Below are 20,895 nucleotides of genomic sequence, written 5' to 3' on the forward strand. Positions count from 1 at the left end.
CATGTTCCCAAAACAAAGCCGCCGTTTACGTCGGATCTCGACCAAATTTAGGAGAGAAGTTCTTGAACACCCGAGAAGGTAAATAGGGGAGTTTTCAAATGCCAAAAAAGGGAACTGAACCGTTCTAACTTTTATTTCAAGGCCCGAAAATGACGTTTTTCTACAATATTAGAGTGAAAAAATGATCACAAAAAATAGAATAAGCTATTTGTAGAAACCCTTGATTTTTCTGCAACAGATAAATTTGTTCCAATGTTCCAAGACAATTAGAACGTAAATTGTAACTATTTTTAACTAATTTCGTTCAAAAATGTAGGTGAGAATTCAATTAGAAATGCATTGTTAATAACGGTCATTTTTGAAGAATGTTTTTATTAAAATTTGTAGCGTAAATAAAATCTTTCAGGATAAATATCTGTTGACATTTTTTTTTCTCGAAGATGAAAAAACTATATTCTGGCTTTTGTTTTGAGGCTTTTCCTGTGATTGGGGGGTTTAAAATAATTTTTTTTAAAGTTATTTTTCCGTAATCTGTCGGGAAATTTTATAGATATTTTTTGTTTAAGCCTGACTGTTGAATACGCGTCTAACTTTTATTTTCGAGGTAGATCAACGTGCATAGGTGGATGACGCAGCTATTGATACAATACTTGTCACTGTAAAGAATCTAAAAAACTTTTTCGAATTCACAAAAACAAGGGAAAAAATGCAAGTTTAATGTCTTACTGTATGTTTCTCCCTCCCCAGTAAGTAGAAGCAGTAAGGCATACAGTTTTTTTTTTTTAATTTTGGAAACTTTGAAAAAATTTAAATTAACCTAGAAAAGTTTAAATGATTGTTGCCGTTTGGTCTGAATGAGCTATTGCATTTGGCAAGTTAAATATCATGTCGTCTTCACTCACAGTAATGACATGTACCACGTATCAGTTTGGGAGTGATTTAAAGAAGTTTGGTTTAGTAAATTGGTTTAAAGTGTCATCTTGTGATGCAACATTTATTAAGGATGGAATGTTTCCACTGTAGCCTTTTTTATGACTAGTGAATCAGTTTATTTCCTATTTGTTTCAGAAAATCTTAAAAATAGCTTATGACTTGTTTTTATCCATATTAAATTTTGAAATGTGGATAAATATTATTACATTTAGTGAATTGCAATGAGACAATAAAAACTAATTTAAATTGGACCTTATTTTGTTGGTGCAAGGCTTTCAAACTTCCTTTATTATTATTCGCCTCAATATACTCATTATAATTAACTTTAATATAATTTCTCCTTTTTAATCTGAAAGTACCATGGGGGCAGTGAGCAACGAATATGGTGTCTTACTGTTCCTGTCTCATTGCTCCCTTATTGCAAAATATAAACACGATAGCTGCCATTATCAGACAGAGAAAATTAACAGCATCATTCGACTGCTAAAATGAACTTTAGCTAACCATACCAGACTATAACGTTAATTAACAATTTGGAAACAGCGGAACAAATAATAGATATATCTAACTATGAGCTCACACCATGATGACATATTAAATGAATACATTAACCAACGTTTTGATGCACAAAAAATGCAAATTACTGCAGCACTGTAAAAAAAATTCCGAAACGTTACTGGGTATTTCCGTGTTACGTTTCGGGAATTTAATGGTTTTATCCACGTCCCGGAAAAATCAATTATCATTTTCAAAAGGTTTTCTGAATTGCTACAAGTCGCCTGAATGCAGATTTTTCACTGTTGTGAAAAATATTTTTAGCTCCCAGTTTTAAAGATTAACTCAACGTATTTATAAAGTGCATCGTTTTCAGTTCAATTACGGCCCGTTCATGCTAATTAAACTCTCAAAGGGAGCAAATAAGTGCGTACTACTTTGCTTTGCAAGAATTGCAGGCGGATAAAATTATCGTCACTTACTTGCAATTCTGGCTTAGCTTTGGCCATGTTTGCGATAATGCTCTTGGAACTTCCTTGATAAATCAGGAAGATGCCGAGCTATTATATTATACATTCTTAAGTTTACTCTAATTTTCCGGACACACGACTGGCTTTTAATGGGAAGATTTCTGAACTTCTCAAGAGGCTTCCAGGATAACTTCAGGAAGGTTGCTGAACTTTAGCGGAAAATATTCTTGGCTTTTGCAAGATATGTTACTGGCAGAAATTGGGCACATCAGCTGCCCATTATTTTCCAGAAATGTTTCTGAATCGTTTTTACAGTGAGACACGTTTTTTAATGTTACAAGGAACACCTTTTTCAATGCAAAGAAGTGTGAACTTTTGGATAAAAAGTCATCTGAGGACTTTTTATAATGACTATTTTACGAGGTCAAATCAAAGCCTTTCCTCTTTTTTTTTAAGTCAAAATACGGCTGTGAATAAAAAACGAACGTACACATTCCCAGGAGAGACCGTTCCTTGAACCGTACCAGCCGTATCTACCAACTGCTATCAGTCATTTAAGATTACGATTGTTCTTTAGACGTCCACAGCTTGTGAACAGCGAAGTGTTATTCGTTTTGTATGAAGCAAGGGACACAAGCCCATAGTAATTCATAGGGATATGTTTCTACAGTCCTGACCTTGCCCCTGTTGACTTTTACGATTTCGGTTCACTGAAGAAGTTTCTGGCAGGATAGAAACCAAGAATGTGGTCCGACGGTCATTCCACAGGCAGCCGGAAGAATTCTACGACAGGGGATCTCTAATTTAGTGCTGCGATGGGACAAATGTCTAAACCGGTATGGTGACTACACTGTAAAAACGATTCAGAAACGTTCCAGGAAAATAATGGGCAGCTGATGTGCCCAATTTCTGCCAGTAAGATACCTTACAAAAATCAGGAACGTTTTAAGCTAAAAATCAGTAGCCTTTTTGATATTATCCTGGAAACTTGGTGAAAAATTCAGAAATCTTGCCGTTAAAAGCCAGTTGTGTCTCTGGAAAATTAGTGTAAACTTGGCAAGGTATAACATAATAGCTTGGCATCTTCCTGATTTATCAAGGAAGTTCCAAGAGCAGTATTGCAAACATGACCAAAGCTAAGCCAGAATTGCTGAGGAGAATTTCACTCGCTTGCAATTCTTGCAAAGCAACGTAGTCCATACTTATTCGTTCCCTTTGGGAGCTTAATTAGCATGGATGGGCCGTAATTTCTCTGAAGCCGACACACTTTATAAATACGCTCAGTTAATTTTTAAACTGGGAGCTAGAAATTTTTTTTAAAAACAGTAAAAAGTCTGCATTCGTGAAACTTGTAGCAATTCAGGAAACTTTTTGACAATAATACTGGGTTTTTCCAGAAAGTGGATGAAAACCATTAAAATCCCGAAACACGGGAATACCCAGTATCGTTTCGGAATTTTTTTTACAATGTAGGAGGAGAAATAAGGTAAGGTAGGTAGTACGCTACGCATATTTGTAAATACCTGTATGTATCTGTTTTTGGCAAATAAAAATAGGTGCAAAGAATTTTTGATTTGCCCTCGTATGTTATGATCGGTGAATATTTTATTTTGACTTTAATTGGATGAATTTTTCTCCAAAAGCTCACACTTCTTTTCACTGAAAAAGGTGCTTCGTGTAACACCAAAACACGTGCCTGCAGTGATTTGGAATTGTTGTGCATCAAAACGTTGGTTAATTGATAGGGCTCGAACGATGGCATTTTTTGACCGATGGGTCGATACCGATTGTTGGCCGATTGTTTAAAGATGGCCGTTGGCCGATTGTTCAAAGATGGTCGATGGCCGATTGTTTTCCTCCAAATGGCCGATTGCCGATGGCCGATGGCCGATGCCGTTGGCCGATGGCAAAAAAAAATCTAACAGAAATAAATGGATAAGATTGTCAGGGATTTAAAGGATCGTTGATTCATTTCACTGTACTTCTTTTCTACAAATAAGGAATTGTAATCACAAAAAAAGGTAGAAATCAGATTTTGACCTAAATTTCTATTTTAAGATCACCCAATTTAAACGTCACAAGTTTTTTGGGCACATCTGTACATGCATATGTACCGAAGAACATATAGATGACCGAAATATCCATTTTGAACGCATCCTTAGTTAATTATTGCAAATTCTCTTGTGATGTCTTCATGCGCGTAAACTTGCGTCACTCAAAAACGTTATGAAATAGTAAGTTGAAAACTCATACGTACGTAGTATGATCTAAAAGTTCGAGGACAAGTTGTATAAAACCTTACCCTGAATAGTTCACATTACCGAAGTACATCTATCTACAAAATACTCACCTTGAACGATTATGCACTTCTGCCAACGTTCGTATAGCTTTTAGAAATACTCTGATGTGACAAACAAATAACATAACGTTTCGTCGGACTTAGCTCCTGTGACTTTTACCTGTTCCCAGCAAAAAAACATTTGCATGGACGCCGCTTTCTTCCGTCAGGAGAAGATAAAGCTGCATCACAGAAGATAGTGAAAAATGGCTTCCAGGAGTGTTTCCAAGAGTTATATGAAAACTGGCAGAAGTACATAGTCTCTCAAAGTGATCTTTTGAAGGTAGATGTGCTTCGGTAATGTGAACTATTTTGGGTAAGGTTTTATACAGCTTGTCCCCCGAACTTTTGGATTGTACTACGTACAATCTGTATACGGTGTAGTTATGCTTCTCCTTTTTTGACTGCTGTATGATGGAAGATAAAGAACAACAGCAAAAAAAAAAAAAAGAAAGAAAGAAAAAAAAGGAAGAAAAGCAAAGAGACTGTTTAACCTATTAATTGTTTTAAATTGAACATATAACTAAGATTTCAGTAATATTGTAATAATGTATAGGTTTAGGTACACCAAACATAGTTAAAGAACATTAAATTATGTTGTTTAATCATTCAAAAAAAAAGAATAAAACTATAAAACCGTCAACAAATTACGCAATTAAAGTGGAAAGATTGCACGTAGACATTTTTTAATCATCAAATTAAACAAAAAAGGTAACAGATAAATTACAATATTAAATCATAAAAGGAATTTTTTATACTTATTTAAAATTTATGAAAGGAAAAGTTTGCGTTTTTCGTAAAAGCTATAATTGACATAAATTTTGCGAAAAAAAGAAATAGCCATGAAAAGAGCGAGGTTTTTAAACGAGGTACGTACGCACACCCCAAATGCGAAAATTTATCCTTCTACAGTTTACCATTTTTGAGTTATGACTTATGAGAGATACATACGTACATCCAGCCGCAAGATACAACGCAACAATTAACTTATTTAGTACCTGAATGCAGTATTAAAAATTCTTTCAGGGGTGACTAAAATAGAAATTCACACAGAAATTTAAATAAACAATTTTATATAAAAACAATAACTCCCTTTACTTTGTATTAAAAAGTAAAACAACAAAGGTCCTTGTTTTTTCCAAAAACATCGGCCAATTCCATCGGCTTTTCGATGTTTTTTAAGGCCGATGGGCCGATGTTTCCTGCAAGTTAGCATCGGCCGCCGATGCCGATGCCGATGGCTAAATTGTTGAACCATCGGCGCCGATGCATCGGTCGAGTCCTATTAATTGATTCATTTTATTTTTAAGCTAAAAAGTATTTATTCGTTATATGATGAAATAGTTATATTTCTTACACAATACTTCAAAACAACTTTTGTTTTCTATAATATTGCTCTCATTATGTCAACTTGACTTTTTAAAAGCTTTAAAAGGCTGAAAATCTATGATATAAAATGAATTGCTGTTGTTTCACTGTTTTCTCTATCTCGCTGCACTCACTGCCCCCTATCGCTTCTGAAATACAATACAACATTAGAAAATCAAACAAATAAACAAAAACCAGTTTGTCTCCTATTTTAGTGTATCTTAATTCGACGTTTTTCACATTTTAAAAAGGTACTAATTTTTTAATGGCAATGATGTGTAATACCTTTGAAAAACTATATTTTGCTATGATTTCGAATTATCTTTTAAAAATATAATATATTTATTTCTTACAAATTACAACTTGTACCGAAATTGTGAAAAATAAAAAAAAAGCATAGCATAGTAAAAAATCCCCTTATTTAGTATCCCTTATTTACGATATTGTTTTAAAAAAGAAGTATTATGAAAGTAAAAGATAAATTATTTTTACTGCAAAACTTTTTTCTGCATCTTTTGACTTTTTCTTGTTTTCGGTAATTAGTTGCAAGTAATTATAGCCTTTTAAAGGCAGTTTTTTTTCTAAAGGTGTCATTGAACATAAGATTTATTTGCGGGGAAAAAAACAAACCATTGTTTTACGTTTAGCAGACAAATTTAACCATTCATTATATTGTTGATGCGACATAGTTATTAAATTACAATAATCGTCTAACTTATGTGAAGAGTTTTTCATTATAAGTTCTTTACTGTGAATTGTCTTCTGTAAATATGAAAAAGGATGTCTTAAGAAATGGGAAAAACTACAAACAATCAAAGTGACATTTCATTTGTTTTTTGCTTACATTTATTTTTATGTCATGATGTAGTTATTTATTGTGGATGGTGCATCGTACATGAATTTTGGATGTGAGAAAAGAAAGTATATAAGCTCTCAGTAATTTATAATCACTGCAATAAAGAAATATAATTTCTAAATATAATTGTTAATATTTTATCTTTATGTGAGTTACATTTTTAGCAAAATATGTCATTCAACTTTTCATAAAATGACAAAAAATGGTGTTAATAGGTAACTATTATTTTTACATTATTTCATAAACAGACATAAACATCACTGGACACTTACGATGAATATGTTTAATAAACTATATTTATATTTTTATATTTTTTTAAGTTAACGTTATGAACAATATGTCTTGTATGGTAGATACAGTATCTCAAATAAATGGTTTTACATTTTTTCCAGTAATGTTTACGATGATTACATTGCTTGAGCAATCAGCATGAAGAATTTATCAAAACGTTTCAATGAGTGTTCCAACTACTTTCTAACAATTTATTCTCAGCAAATTTACCTTATGTATTTTAGGATTTAAAAGTTAAAACATGCAATGAATTGGTAAATATAAAACTCAAGGGTGATAAAAGAGAGAGAGAAAAAAAAAAACATACTTTTTTTAATGACTAAATTGCTTCACCAACAAAAAAAATGACTTCCGAAAAATAAAAAAAACACGCATAAATATTTCGAAAACTGCTTTCGAAAACTAGATCGATATTTCTGCAGAAAACGTACTAAAATAAAACTACATTTTGAAATAAATATTTGGTAACGAGTAAAATGTTTCCTTCTCTTCTTCCTAGGTGAAAAAAGAGCTGCAATGCAACATGATTTGAACACTTCTCCTGTAGCCAGGGCTTCTTCAACCATGGACCAATACTTGCGAGTCTTCTGGGTTGTGCTGCTTTCCTGTCTAGTTTTGTCGTCCTGACGCCAATGACGGGAAGCTGATCGCCAAATCAGAACTGACAGTCCGTCCACTTCTCAGCCACACTTTTGTAAGTACCTTTCGCTTCCAATTACGTCCTCCTCGGCTGATTTTCGCTGACTTCAGAAGGAATTTATTTTATACTTTTTGATCAAAACTATCGGGTATTTTCTAAAGTGTGGTAAACAGTGGCGTATGTCTCATGCTTTAAATGCAATATTGAAAATTGAATTTATTGTAGCTATATGGTAGAATTAGTTTTCTAAATATGTAAATATTTATATATCTAAAAGAAGTAATGATAAAAGAAATAAACGCCGACCGTACAAGCCTTAAGCAGTTTCTATCGTATATGCACGTTTTATTAAAATTGAGTTACGGTCACCCAGAGGTTCTTTGTCACATATCTTACATAAATACAGTACACGCAAAACTACTGAATGAATTTCAATGGAAATTTACAATAATAAAACTTATGCATCAAAAGAACCCATATGTTAGAATTCGTCACGTTTAAGGGCTGGGGGCAAAACCCGCCATAGGGGCGATAAAACAATTATCACGTATATTCTCTAATATCTGGGGCGAAAAAATACACATATTAACGTTATATGTCCATCGAAATCTCCTAAATTTCTGCTGAAGATGGCATCGGTTCGAAATTTTAAAGTTGAATAAAAAAAAACGAGTTCTAAGCTTTTTTGTTTCATGGTGGAAGGCTTTTATCATCAAAATTCAGTGTTTAGTGTATCCCTGTCGTCCCTTTTTCTTCTGACAGTCAAGGTTTTTTCTCAAGTCAAAACTTAAAGAAACATTTTTGCACAAGATTGGTAAATAGTAAATGGATTTTTCTGATTATTTTCTATTTTAATGGAACTTTAATACAAATAATGGTTTGTTTTATTTATTTGTGCTGATTAGACACTCATTATCTAATCGACCAGCAGGAATCTTACTAAACTTTGTTGCGGAATATTTTAATAGCTGAGGCATTTGGCAGTGCTTCAACTGTCTCTGTTTTTGAAGCAAAAGACTGCGTACTGTTGTTTCTTGGTTTTCATCATGTAAACAAAATATCGCCATTAAAGGACAACAACATCAGAAAAAAAATGTCCTTCTGCAAAATGTCGAACAATCGCCAAATTTTACTATGTATTTTGCAAACATTTCGGATGAAAATGCTTAGCATCATTTTATGATCTCCAAAAGTATTTCAATATTTGGCGACAATATCGGTTTGACGAAAATTAGTAACAGACATTTTTATAAAGTAGGGAAGTGGAGGAGGGAGCATTATCCAAGGTACGATTACCGCAAATTTAGTAAAATTTCAAATAGCAGTAACCACAATAATTGAAATTTTCCAAAATAACTAAAGCAAGTATAAGGGGATTACGGGCGGCTATATTTTTAAAAACAGTTTGAACTTCAATAGATATATAAAAAACGTTTTAGACCATTTTTAAAAAATAAAATGATTAACATATATTTATATTTTGACTCAAAAAAAAAAAAAAAAAAAAAAAAAAAAAAAAAACAAGTGAAATACTTAAATAAAAACAAGTGAAGTTTAATGTTCATGTTTTGGAAATTCTTCAAATTTGTATATGCTGAAATGCCATGCTTTCGTTTCTAAAAGAATACTACTGTATTCTTCATACGTATTGCCATTTTACTTTTATGGGTAAGAAAATAGTTCAATTCTTATCACGTCAAAGCGATGTATTTTGAGTTATTTCAGTTAAAACAGAAAGCGAATAAAAGTAGTGATTGTTTCTCATAATTATTACTGACCCAAGCAACGAGGGATATTTTTTGTAGAGGTTTATATATATTTTTAAATTCTGAAAAAAGTGGCATTTGTATCAAATTTAATGAAGGCAACCTACTTTAAACGGCAATTTCTCATTTGGGATTCTGATGCAGGTATGACACTTTTGCGCTTAGCACGGCAGTATTGTTTATTTACCTATGAAAAAAAAAATCTAAAGGCATTAAGCACGGATAGAATATGAGTAAGTAAAATAAGCATTATTTATTAAATTACATTGTTAAAAAAATGAATAAATTGAATGTCCCTCAATTTTACCTAGTTAATTAAAATATTTTATGTATTCAAAGTTCTGAAGAATACCAAACATTTTGGGAGCAATACTTTAATTTCATCTTAATAAACAACACTTTATATTTCCTTCAACTGATACCACTCGTGGATGCATTCTTCTTAAAGACTGTACAGCACGTTGAACTAAATTTATCATCTGCAAGCATTTCGAAGTAAAAAATGCTCAAAAACATCCCTTTCTTACATTTTTGTTCAAAAAATGCTTTGTAAACCATTAACGTGTTTGTTCAAAGTGTAACCATTAATAAAATCAAAAATATTTTGAAATAGAAAATATGAATTAAATAAAAGTTAGACTTTTGGATATATGTTTGCAATACTTTTATTATATTTGCTTTTTCTAGTCTTTTAAATCGATATCAAACAATAGAAAATAAAATAATAGCAATTGCGAAGTCAATTAATAATGACATTAAGAAATGCATTTCATGGCTGAACCTAAATACGTGTAAAACTTTAAGCATTACAGACTTTGAAAAAAAGTAGCGTCAAGTCGACTATCAAAGTATTTCAGAAGTTTTTATCTTCCTTTTTCTCCACCATACACTTGTTCTAGAGTTGGAATATATGTGTTTGTAACTTTTCAACGCTGAAGCATTTTTATCTACTTTAGTCCTTCAACAAAAAACGTCACTTACAAATATCCTTACAAAGGATGATTAAATATATACAATTCAGTTTTTTTTCTAACTGTTTCAAAAAACCGTTACTTATGTGCATTTTTTTTTTTTTTTTTGCAGAATACAGGTAGATGATCATTAATAAAGTGCTGCAGCAGTATCGCTATCTGAAGAGTCAAGCATGAAAAAAAAAAAAAAAAACAATCTTAATAGATTTGTAAAGTACTTCATGTAAGTAACTTTCTACGGCACAAATAATTCCACAATTTATACCGTGATATTTTGTAAGTCTCAATATATCTTAAAAGCATAGACATTTAGATATTGTCTATTGACAATATCTTGTCTTAGATAACTCCACTAAAGCAGAGCCCGGCGGATATACTTCTTGAATTTAGAGGGTGAGCTGTGTGGGTTTTGTTTGGGAGACGGTAATGGAACTGGCATATGTAGATAACATTATGTGCCATATGCAGTAGTTGTAATGACATGAACCGGTGATCATCGTCATGGTGGTGGAGGAGTATATTGTTAATGGTGTTTTTCTCGGTTACCGCTTAGAAGGAATTTCGCGTTCAGTTTTAACTAGGCAGACATGACCATGTTCCAGGTAGAAAAAAATATGTTTGGGTAACAAACTTAAGAGATACAGGTACTGCACTGGAAACAAAAACGCCTGGCAGATATCAGATCATTACAAAGCTAAATATTATATGCCATGTGAGAAAACCTTTCAGAAATATCCAAAATATTTAACATGATTGCCCAGCGATTTTCTGAGAAGAATGTAAGAAAAATCCTGCACATTGATCTTTGTGGCATACGTCTGAGAGCACATAACTTAACTTTGCCCCCGAGCCTTGAGGTCCTTTTGGCTCAACGGCTAATGCACTGGGTTAGTATCACAAAGGTATGTGGTTCAAACCCCGATACGGATACGCTTCGCTCCTCCACGTCGTCCACATTCGTACGCCACATTTTGGTGACCGAACAACGCAACATATGGCGCCATGTCACGCAGAGATATGAATACGCCATAGGCACTTTCTTCCTCGTGCGTTGCTCCCTCATTCGCCCAACCGCTGGCGCTCACTCTCACGCGCCCGACTGCGGATGTTCATATGAACACACATCTCACTCTGCAGTAGCAATACTCTCAGCAACGACCACTGCAGAAGCAAGCATAACTATATCCCCTCATTTGTTAATAATTGTATCGCTAACTCACTTCCCTATAGGATTTAAGGGGGAGTAACGTTGCATTCGTCAGATAGCACATAACCAAACTTTGCCCCGAGCCTTGAGGTCCTTTTGGCTCAGCGCCTAAAGCACTGGTTTAGTATCACAAATGTGCGTCGTACAAATCCCGACAAGGCCAAGCATCACCCCCCCCCCCACGTCGTCCACATCTGTAAGCCACAATCTTTATTTCGCGGATCGTTTTTCTAACAGATCAGGATCATGTCGGCCAACCTGGAACCCAAAGAAAAATTCATGCTTAGGGGTTGTAAGAAAAACCACCGTTACAGAAATACTCATCCAAAATCCATGGCGATGATCACCAGGCCATGCTGCTGCTTTATTTACTTATGCAAATGTAACGCATACTGATATCTACTGATGCCATTTTTATCACCGTACCCCCGGCAGAACCTTATATCAATCTCCTAAAATAAAGAAGTTTTAAACGACTTGTCCTATTTTAATTCATTTATCTTTCCTTCACTGTACTGACTATAAAACATATTTATAATACTTAATACAAAGATATGTTTCATTCGTTTAAGGATACTACTTATCAGAATAAATGAACTTAAATAAATATTGAATTGATAAAATGGTTTTAAAATGAAGTCAATTAAAAGCCTATTTTTTTCCCTACATTGAAGATCTTCAAGAAAATAAAAAAAACTGTTTTAGAGAAAATAGCTTTTGAAAAAATATACAAGATAACTTTTTGTTTACTAGGTACGTACAACAGAAACGAATTCCACATGAAGTCAACCTCTGTGCATTTTCATGAACGCTTAGGATTATTCTGCATTTACACATTTTTGGTGACAGGGGATGAGTTTTTTCGTATTCGGGAGATTGTAACCTGGGTCTTTTGGTCAAAGGTCGGGATCCAAAGCATTGGAGAAATTGCGATGAATGCAAGATATCTTTTCAGTATGAAAATATTAGTTTAGAAACAAGGACTGGTTAAAAAATTGAAGTCTATTTTGGACTGAATTAAAGTTTCATTTACTAGGTATTTCGTAGAATGTTTGAAAGTAAGCAGATATTCAAGTCAGAAAAGAAGAATCTGAGCGGTAAATAAACAGGTTTTTTTTTTTTTAACTGTAAAAAGAAAAGAACAGAAAAAAAATATGGAATTGGTAAGTTGATAACGTGAATAAAAATTAAGTTAAACAGCAACACAAACAAAAGAGATCAATAATAAACAGTGAAACCAAATATGAAAGTACAAAGTTCGCAAATTAAGCAAGTTTATTTACTGGATTACTGTGCCACTTTGCAGTTAAACCTTTTTTATAGTTAAAGCAGACTCATATATAAATCTCCTCTCCGTTTTTTTCAACATGAAAAATGGAGTGGTCACTCATGTACAGAATTCTGCAGCATTTCAAAATATTATGAGTAACTGAAGATCACATTGTGCTCTTAATGCTTTATTACTGGCCGAACTGCCCTACCAAAAGTCAACTACAAATCGAAATAGTTTGTAGTTTAATCACTACCTTTTAGAAACCAATTGTAAATTCTATGAACACTGATAAAGATACATTTACCGAACTAAACTTATTATGGTATAATCTTCACAAGGAATTAGATGAATTGATACCAGCTAGTTTGAAATAGCAGTGGACACAAAACAGTAATCTTTTCTCCAATTGTATGCAATCAATGAATATGCATGAAGCAAATCGAAATAAGCTTTTACGAAAATTGCATACGCAGAGAGCTACGAAGAAGCATGAGTCTATTTACATACTGGCTCCATTCCAAATCTCAAATTTCAGCATTTGATAGAACTAAAGGCAAATAAAGAGGATCATCAAATTGAATTTATAAACAAAAGTTTTGGTGCATGTTCTCTAAAATGTAACGGAGAAAATTGAAAATAGACAATCAAATTGGATGTTGTTTCTTCAGCCCATATATTTCACAATGCCCGGGAATTGCTCGCCATTTTCTGAAGTTATCTGCGATTATCCATAAACAATGAGTTCTGCGTTATGAAATAAGTAAATATTCAAATGCTTTTCCTATGTGTTTCTTGCTTGCTGTTTACTTACGTTAATCTTGTGCATTGTTTCGTTTCTAATTCTCAAACATAATAAAAGCGCTATCTTTATAAAATTGAATTTCGTTTCTGTTTGAGAAAATATATTGATTTTCAGTAATTAGAACTTAGTTTAGAACGCGTCCTAGAAATTTCACTGCGTTTTCTTTCTGCTGTTATTAAGTCCTACGAAAAAATTTCAAGTTATGTGTATTTAGAATTTAAAGATCAATAACTTAAATGCAAAAGTTAATAAATTAATGCAGGATTTTGTTTTGAAAATGAGAAAAATGATAATAAAAATAGTAGGAATTTTCAAAATTAAAAAAATAATAATGAATAAATGAGGGAAAACAACAAGGATGGTTTTCAGTGATGAGATTGTTTTAAGGAAAATAAGGAAAGAAATAAATAAAAGTTGAATTAAATGTTTTAGCACGATTAAAATGAACTTCGGTGACTCCTTGCAAACCTACTTCAGTATTAATCCCTGCAAGCTAGAACGGGTTTTTGATTGTGGATATATGAAATAATTGAGTGTGAGAAAGCGGGAAAATGAGTTCTTGTTTTATAAAATGATATTCGATACAGCATACACTATATGACTAAAAGTATTGAGACACTTTCAAAAACTCTCATTTTTAAGGATTTCTTAAGAAATAAGAAACAAATAGCTTCGTAACTTTTGTCACATAAAAGGTATGCTCCGGCTGTAATTATCCAATAAAAGTTATTAACTATTGCGTTTCGGGGATCAGTAACAAATTGAGAAAAACAAAATGTTTTTTTATCATCATTCGTCGTAAATAGCTGAGATTAAGCTTCAAAATTTCAGAAATTAGTTAGCTTACTGTGTACAGTTGTTTTACATACTTTCGAGAAAGTATCACTGACATTCACGAAGATATAAGCATTTCTTTCCAAACTACAAATGTTATTTGAAGTCTTTCGGCTCATAACACGCACATGTTTCCATCAAAACTTACCAAACTTTCAGAAAACTTGAGAGCATACCGGAAAGGTATAATATTAAAATTTGAAATTGAAATGCTGAAACTTTAATAAAATATAGATATTTAAAGCAATTAATTTTTCACGGAGAATAAGCGAAAGATAGCAATTTATAACTTCCATAATCTAAAACTCAACTAGAGTCTTCAACTCATGATAAAGTTTTAGTTAAATATCTTAAAAATCAGAAAGTTATCAGCGATCTAATAAGCCGAATTTCAATAATTCTTGAATACGCGACGAGTAGTGAGGGGTCGTTCACAAGTTTGCAACACTTTCTTGCAATCGTTCAGTGTGATTCATTTAAAAAAGAAAAAATAAATATTTGGTCAAAAAGTGTATTCTTAAAATTAATCTTGATTTGAATTAAAACACAGTTTAAATATAAACATTAAAAACTAATGTTAATGCACATTTCTCAATTTATTTATTTATTTGAATGATTCTTGAACCTCTAGAGTCTTGAACCTAGAGGACATTAGGGCCAAATATAAATTTTTTAACCACTAGTGGTAATTTCGGAAAACAAAACGTTGATGAGTGAAGGCTAGGTAACATATAGAAGACAGTCGGATAGTTCTGTGTGTTTCCTAAAAAATGAGTAGGCGTCATCATTGTTTGAAGATAACAACGTGGAAAATGTTATCTTTTAAAGTTTTGTGATACACTCACTGTCAAAAGTTAAGCACGGAGAGGAAAATATAAAGTTCGGAAAGTCAATCCAAATTGAAGAGGCTGTAACTCGTTGCAGAGGTAGAGGGTCATTCCATAGTGACTAACGTAACATTCGAAGCTGATTTTTGCTTACACCGGGAATAAAAATAAATTTTTTTTTGGTTTAGTATGCAGATTTAAAATGTACAAGGTGACTATTGTTCATTTCTACCAAGAATTTGAAGTAAAATAAACGCTGGCAGGTATTTTTTCACCAAAAAAGGCATCGTGACTAACGTAACATTTTTGCAACCCTGAGAAACAATGCTTATGTTACGAGGCAAATTTTTCTGAAACTTCCGCAGGCATTTAAAATTGGCCGATATATTTGTAAGAGGTAAACAGTTTATTTTTAAAAATGTACTAGAGATTTGTTACAGATGAATCTTTTTTGGCCCTTAATAGTACTTTTACGAAAAACTCTGTGTGACTAACGTAACCATCGAATAACAAGCAATGAATGCATATAAAAAACTTTTTGTAATTAATATCTTGCTCTTATATTACTTTTACACTTTTTAGGAAACTTTTTTATGTTGCATTATGGTTCTTTCTTTACATTTTTTCAATATTAGTGTAAGAAGTTGAATGGAAGGATTCAGTTCAATTAACTCAATTTGAATGTGAAAAAAAATTAAATAAACTTCTTTTACTAACTGAATAACATCCTTTTTTGACTAATTAAATCCTAAATATCTCTCTTTTAAAAAGTTAACTTTATACAAGTTGGTAGTTTAACCGAATCCAGTATTCTGCCGATATACTAGTTATCGCCATAAGAAACTCCATAGTACTTTTCAATGGCATATTATTTTTTAAGGTTTACTCATTCATCGAACGAATAGTGTTGTGCATCCTGAATTAAAATGTAATATTAAATTAAAAATAGCCGAACATTTTTGCATTTGAACATTTGCATCATTGCGTTTTAATTCCAAATATCACCGCAAATGTTTAAATTTCTAAATGATCACTCATGCAGTTTCTGAAATATGCTGCAACAGCGTTTATTGTCACTGTATCATGTAACACCTTCAAATGTTTTCCAACGAGTTGCCATTATTTCATTTTAATAATAGGTGGAGATGTAATTTCTAAAATAGAGACGTTCTCCTTTGTTAAGACTGTCTTTCTACTTTCTTAATTCCTTAGCTTGGGTTCTTGTGTTGAATGCACATTCAGCAGAGTACTCATTTTGCTTTACTCACCTTTTTTTTATTTTTTATTTTTAATAATAATTCTTTACATTGGAAGTATCTTTTTAAAGACCTTAAAAAAAGTATTTTTCTAAGTAGACAGAAGGTCTACAATGTAATATTACTGGTATTTTTTACTCTAAATATTTTTAATCAATACAGAATGCCTAATTATTTAAAATTGTTTATGAAAATGTACATTATATTAAATAAGTTTTAAATATTAGCAGTCATTTTTAAAATGTTACAATAGTCACATGCAAACTGTTACGTTAGTCACAGCTCAAATGTTACGTTAGTCACACTAATTATTTTATGTCTACTGATACTAAAATAAATATTTTGCACTTTTTAAGTAGATATGACACAGATGTAAGAAAATAAAAAGTGCTGTTTGGTTCAATCATCTGGTTTAGTTTTTAAGCAGAAAATAGTCCATTTTAGTGACTAACGTAACGTAAATATTTTCGGTGAAATAACTAAACTAATTAACATACTTATCTTAAAATGCATGCAAAAGGAACTGTTAATTTTATTTGGCCAACTTCTAATCTTTTAGAATAAACATACTTCTTTTAAAAATTTGCAAAATTTTTTATATTACACAAGAAAACTTAGACGCATGTTTTTTGTGTATGCTAAGCCTTTTCTACAACCTCGCATGTTTAAAGCCAGAAGAAAAACACCGAATGAAATTTTTGCAAACTGTTACTGGATTAATGTTTTAGAAAGTATGGTGAATGAAATGATAGGTCACAATTAGGGCTTTGTGAGAAAAAAAAATTCTGAGGTTGAGGTTGACATTTCTATGGAATGACCCTAGATAGAAGTATGCAAATAAGTAAGAGACCGTTCAATAACGGTTTTGTGCGATAAATATGCAAAAACGACAGTCGTTTCAGAAGGCAACGTTATGAAGGGTCCCAGAAGCTGCTTGTAAGTGACAATAATAGGCGGTTAGAACTTTTATGCTATTGATTTTCAAGACAAACGTGATTATTTGGCGTTCAGAAGTCAAATGGAAGACTCTGAGTGATGGCGTGTTGTTTGACACATTGGAGCAGGACAATTAATCAAAATGTTGCTCTTTTCTTTGGGATTCACCACTCCTTTATTTCACGATCATGGAAACAATTTCTAATTAGCCAAATAGTTGTCCGAAGACTTGTGGCCAGTCGCCCAAGGGTTACAAACCTCGCGGAAGGTCCGTATATTGCTGTTGTAACCAAGTGGAACCAAAGAACGACTTCCACACGAGTGACATCTGTGGTTGCAGTGCCCATTGGTAAGATGATATCTACCACTACTGTGCGCCGAAGGCTACACATGATTGAAATGTACTCCCGGGTACCTCGAGTTTGTACCCCTCTCTCCGTCCAATCAAAGTGGTGCCACCAACATGTCAGTTGGACTGTGTCTGATTACGGCAATGTTATGTTCACAGATGAGTCAAAATTTGCTCTGCAACCTGATGACAGGGATGTAAGGGTCTGAAGAGAACAAGGTAATTGTTATTGGCTCCAAAACATCACTGAATATCACGCATTCCAAGGTGGAAGTATCATGGTCTGGGCAGGGATTTCGTTGGGTTATCAAAACGACCTGCACATCTACAGACGGGGATTTGTGGCGGCTATATGGTAGAGAAATGAAGTCCTAGACTCCCTTGTGAGACTATACGCTGCAGCAGTGGGATCTGCTTTTGTTTTAATTGGCTAAAATGAGCGTCCCCATTGAACTGCCATCGTTGATGTGTACCTGGAGAAAGAGAATATAACGCTTATGGACTTGCCGAAGAACTCGCCAGATCTTTCGCATTAAAAATCTTTGGAATGCCCTCGACCGTGCAGTGTGTACACATTTCCCACCTACAGTCACTCTCACAGAGTTGGAAGCAGTTCTACAGGAGAATAGGCGATTACTTGACTCTGTAGTGGCTGATCACCTTATAAAATGCATGGTTACACGCTGTAAACTTTGTATGCTGATGTGGGTGGCTCACATACCCTAATAAAGTCTGTTTTTTTTTGTACCCTAATAAAGTCTGTTTTTGTTGTTTGTTTGAATTTAAACAATATATCAATTTATATATTATCATTTTTTTTTTCATTTCACCTCTCCGTCTCTCCGTTTCCCTCTCCTTTTGGCAGTGAGTGTATTTTATTTGCCTCTCTAGCTGGTGTAAAAATGCGAAGTTTCTTGTTTTATCAATTGTTGCGTGCCATTAGCAATTTACTAAAACATTTAATAGAGAATTTCACATTCACATTTATTTTTGATGCGAAGATTTGGTTTGCCCATTCACCCTGTAAGTTCTATATTCTGGGGTAAATGGAAATAGTTGAGTGTAGCTCCTATTTTTTCGGCAGATAACACAGTTGCGTGTACTTTACATGGCAGTACCGCATAATTCAATGTTTTGTATGATTTTGTCTTTGAATAATTTTAAACTACATTTCGAGATTTCAGCTGGCTGCATGAGATCTACGAGCCAAAGTTTGTTTATTGTTCGTTTGTAATCTTGGACATAATGCACAAAATTTTATAACTTAATTTATCCAGAAAAAAATGTGAGGACGTGAAGTTGAAAGGTTGAAATTATATTTCTTTTTTACTCCATCGATCCTATAGATTCTCATTTGGAATAGTTAAGGTTTTAGTTCAGTTTTCCATGCTATGTGTAATACATGATTTAGGCAGTCAAAAAGCAAATCTGTGCAACTCTTTACTTAGCTCTAACAGTTTCATCGAAAATAAAGCTTTCGTAAAGAACATCGTTTATTTCTTATTTTTATGAAGTAGCTGTTTCTGATCATATATTACCCGATTGTTGTTTTTTTATGTTTATGACAAAATGAAAAATGTTGTCTCACTGTTTTTATTATTGTATTTTTTTAAAAAAATTAGTCATGACTTTAAATTATATTCATTATATTTTTAATGTTTATATTTAAGTTTCGTCTGCGTATTGCTGCACCATTTTCAAATTTTAGATATTATTTTTCACATTACAGGGTGTCCGAAAAGTAATTGACACATTTTTAAAAACTCAAATAGTCGTTTCAGTATGCGGTTTGCGTCAGAGTACGTCACATGTTCAAGAATGTTTTATGGGGAAAATGAAAAAAAAATGCAATTGCAGAGGTAATTTACATTGACCGTTGTATTGTCGCAGTATGAAAAACAAATTCTCGGTGTGACGATACAGCAATTACTAATAGCTATTTATTTTTTATTTTGTCCTTTCTTTACGATGTCATAAAACATTCTTGAACATATGTAGGTTTGGCACAAACCGTGTACTGGTGATACGACAATTTGTTTCTTTTCTCTGAAATCATCAAGTGTAACAAGAACTTTTCTGATATCCTGTGCTTTAATTCCTTATTTAGAAATACCAATTATATACTTTCTTTGTAATCAAAATTATTCATTTTTTAGGTATCCAGAAGGATATTGACTAGAGCTGATAAGACTATTTGTAAATGGAATTAAAAAATGAGCTACTAAACGTCCATTGTTATGACAGGGCCAAAATTACTAGTTAGTTTCAACAATTTCAATGACTCCTTTCGCACCGTGCGGCTTGATTTTGTGGCAGAAATACAGTGAGATGAAAGTGATACTATGCAGCATTCATAGAAAGAACCAACAAATTACAGGAAAATATCTACTGATTTCCATGTTTATTCATATCTGTGTTGTCTTCTGATTTAACGGCATGACGGTGAACCTAAAACACTTTCTTCAAGTTTGTGTCCCGCAATTATACTGAATGCCAAATACTCTGACAAATTACGTTACCTGGTGTGCTTATACCAAAGTGTGGGGTTTTTTGACTTCTATGTAAAGAATAAATGAAAAGAAATATATCTATATATATATATGATTATATACCGATACATATTCTTGTTTGTCTGGAACAGATTTTCGAAGGTGCTTCATATTATCATTATAAATATAGAATCAATAAAATTTCGTGACTTTTCTAGGAACGATGACTATCGAAAAGATTGTGCTATTTGTCTGTATAATGTACCATAGTTTTGGAAACTCTTCGTTACTAAGACTTGATATAAAACAGAAAAGGCCTTACTACAGGCATTTTATGGCTTTTCCTTCAAACAGCTTTGATTTTTGTTCTTTGTCTAAACTTTTTTCCTTTGTAAAAATGAAATATACAGTGTAAGTGAGAAGCATGCAGTTGGAAGATCTACTTTTATTTAGTTGGCATAGATGATAAACAAGTGATTTATTACATCTGTGGCTAACTACTGCGTGTTCTGTAACATGATTTGAAGCTCAAATTGTGTAATATATTCCAATGGAATAAATAAAAGTTTTCCTTAAAAATCTGGAGTTTCGTTTTTTAAACGTGTATTCAGTACTAATTTCTTAACTACAAAAGTTTTTCAAAGGTAATCATCTGTCTAATTTATTTGTTAATTAGACAAATTTAATTTACGAATACACCCGATAATCATTTGATAGTTTTGAACGCTTTTTTAAAGTAAGAATTAATACATAAACAGAAAGCGCTTCCGTACAGGCATTTTATTTGTTTTCCT

The 20,895-nt window shown here is 32.7% G+C and overlaps 1 protein-coding gene across 1 annotated transcript in view; it reads left to right on the forward strand.

The window, feature by feature from the left end:
* Positions 1–20,667, forward strand: part of LOC129229523 (zwei Ig domain protein zig-8-like) — a 284,088-nt gene extending 263,421 nt beyond the window's left edge. The window contains exons 5-7 of the mRNA XM_054863846.1: positions 7,251–7,445; positions 10,241–10,351; positions 19,769–20,667. Coding sequence (XP_054719821.1) covers positions 7,251–7,378 — 128 coding nt within the window. The 3' untranslated portion in view covers positions 7,379–7,445; positions 10,241–10,351; positions 19,769–20,667. The remainder of the gene's footprint in view (positions 1–7,250; positions 7,446–10,240; positions 10,352–19,768) is intronic.
* Positions 20,668–20,895: the final 228 nt, after the last annotated feature.

Source organism: Uloborus diversus, chromosome 1 (genome assembly GCF_026930045.1).
Source record: "Uloborus diversus isolate 005 chromosome 1, Udiv.v.3.1, whole genome shotgun sequence".
Classification (NCBI taxonomy): domain Eukaryota; kingdom Metazoa; phylum Arthropoda; class Arachnida; order Araneae; family Uloboridae; genus Uloborus; species Uloborus diversus.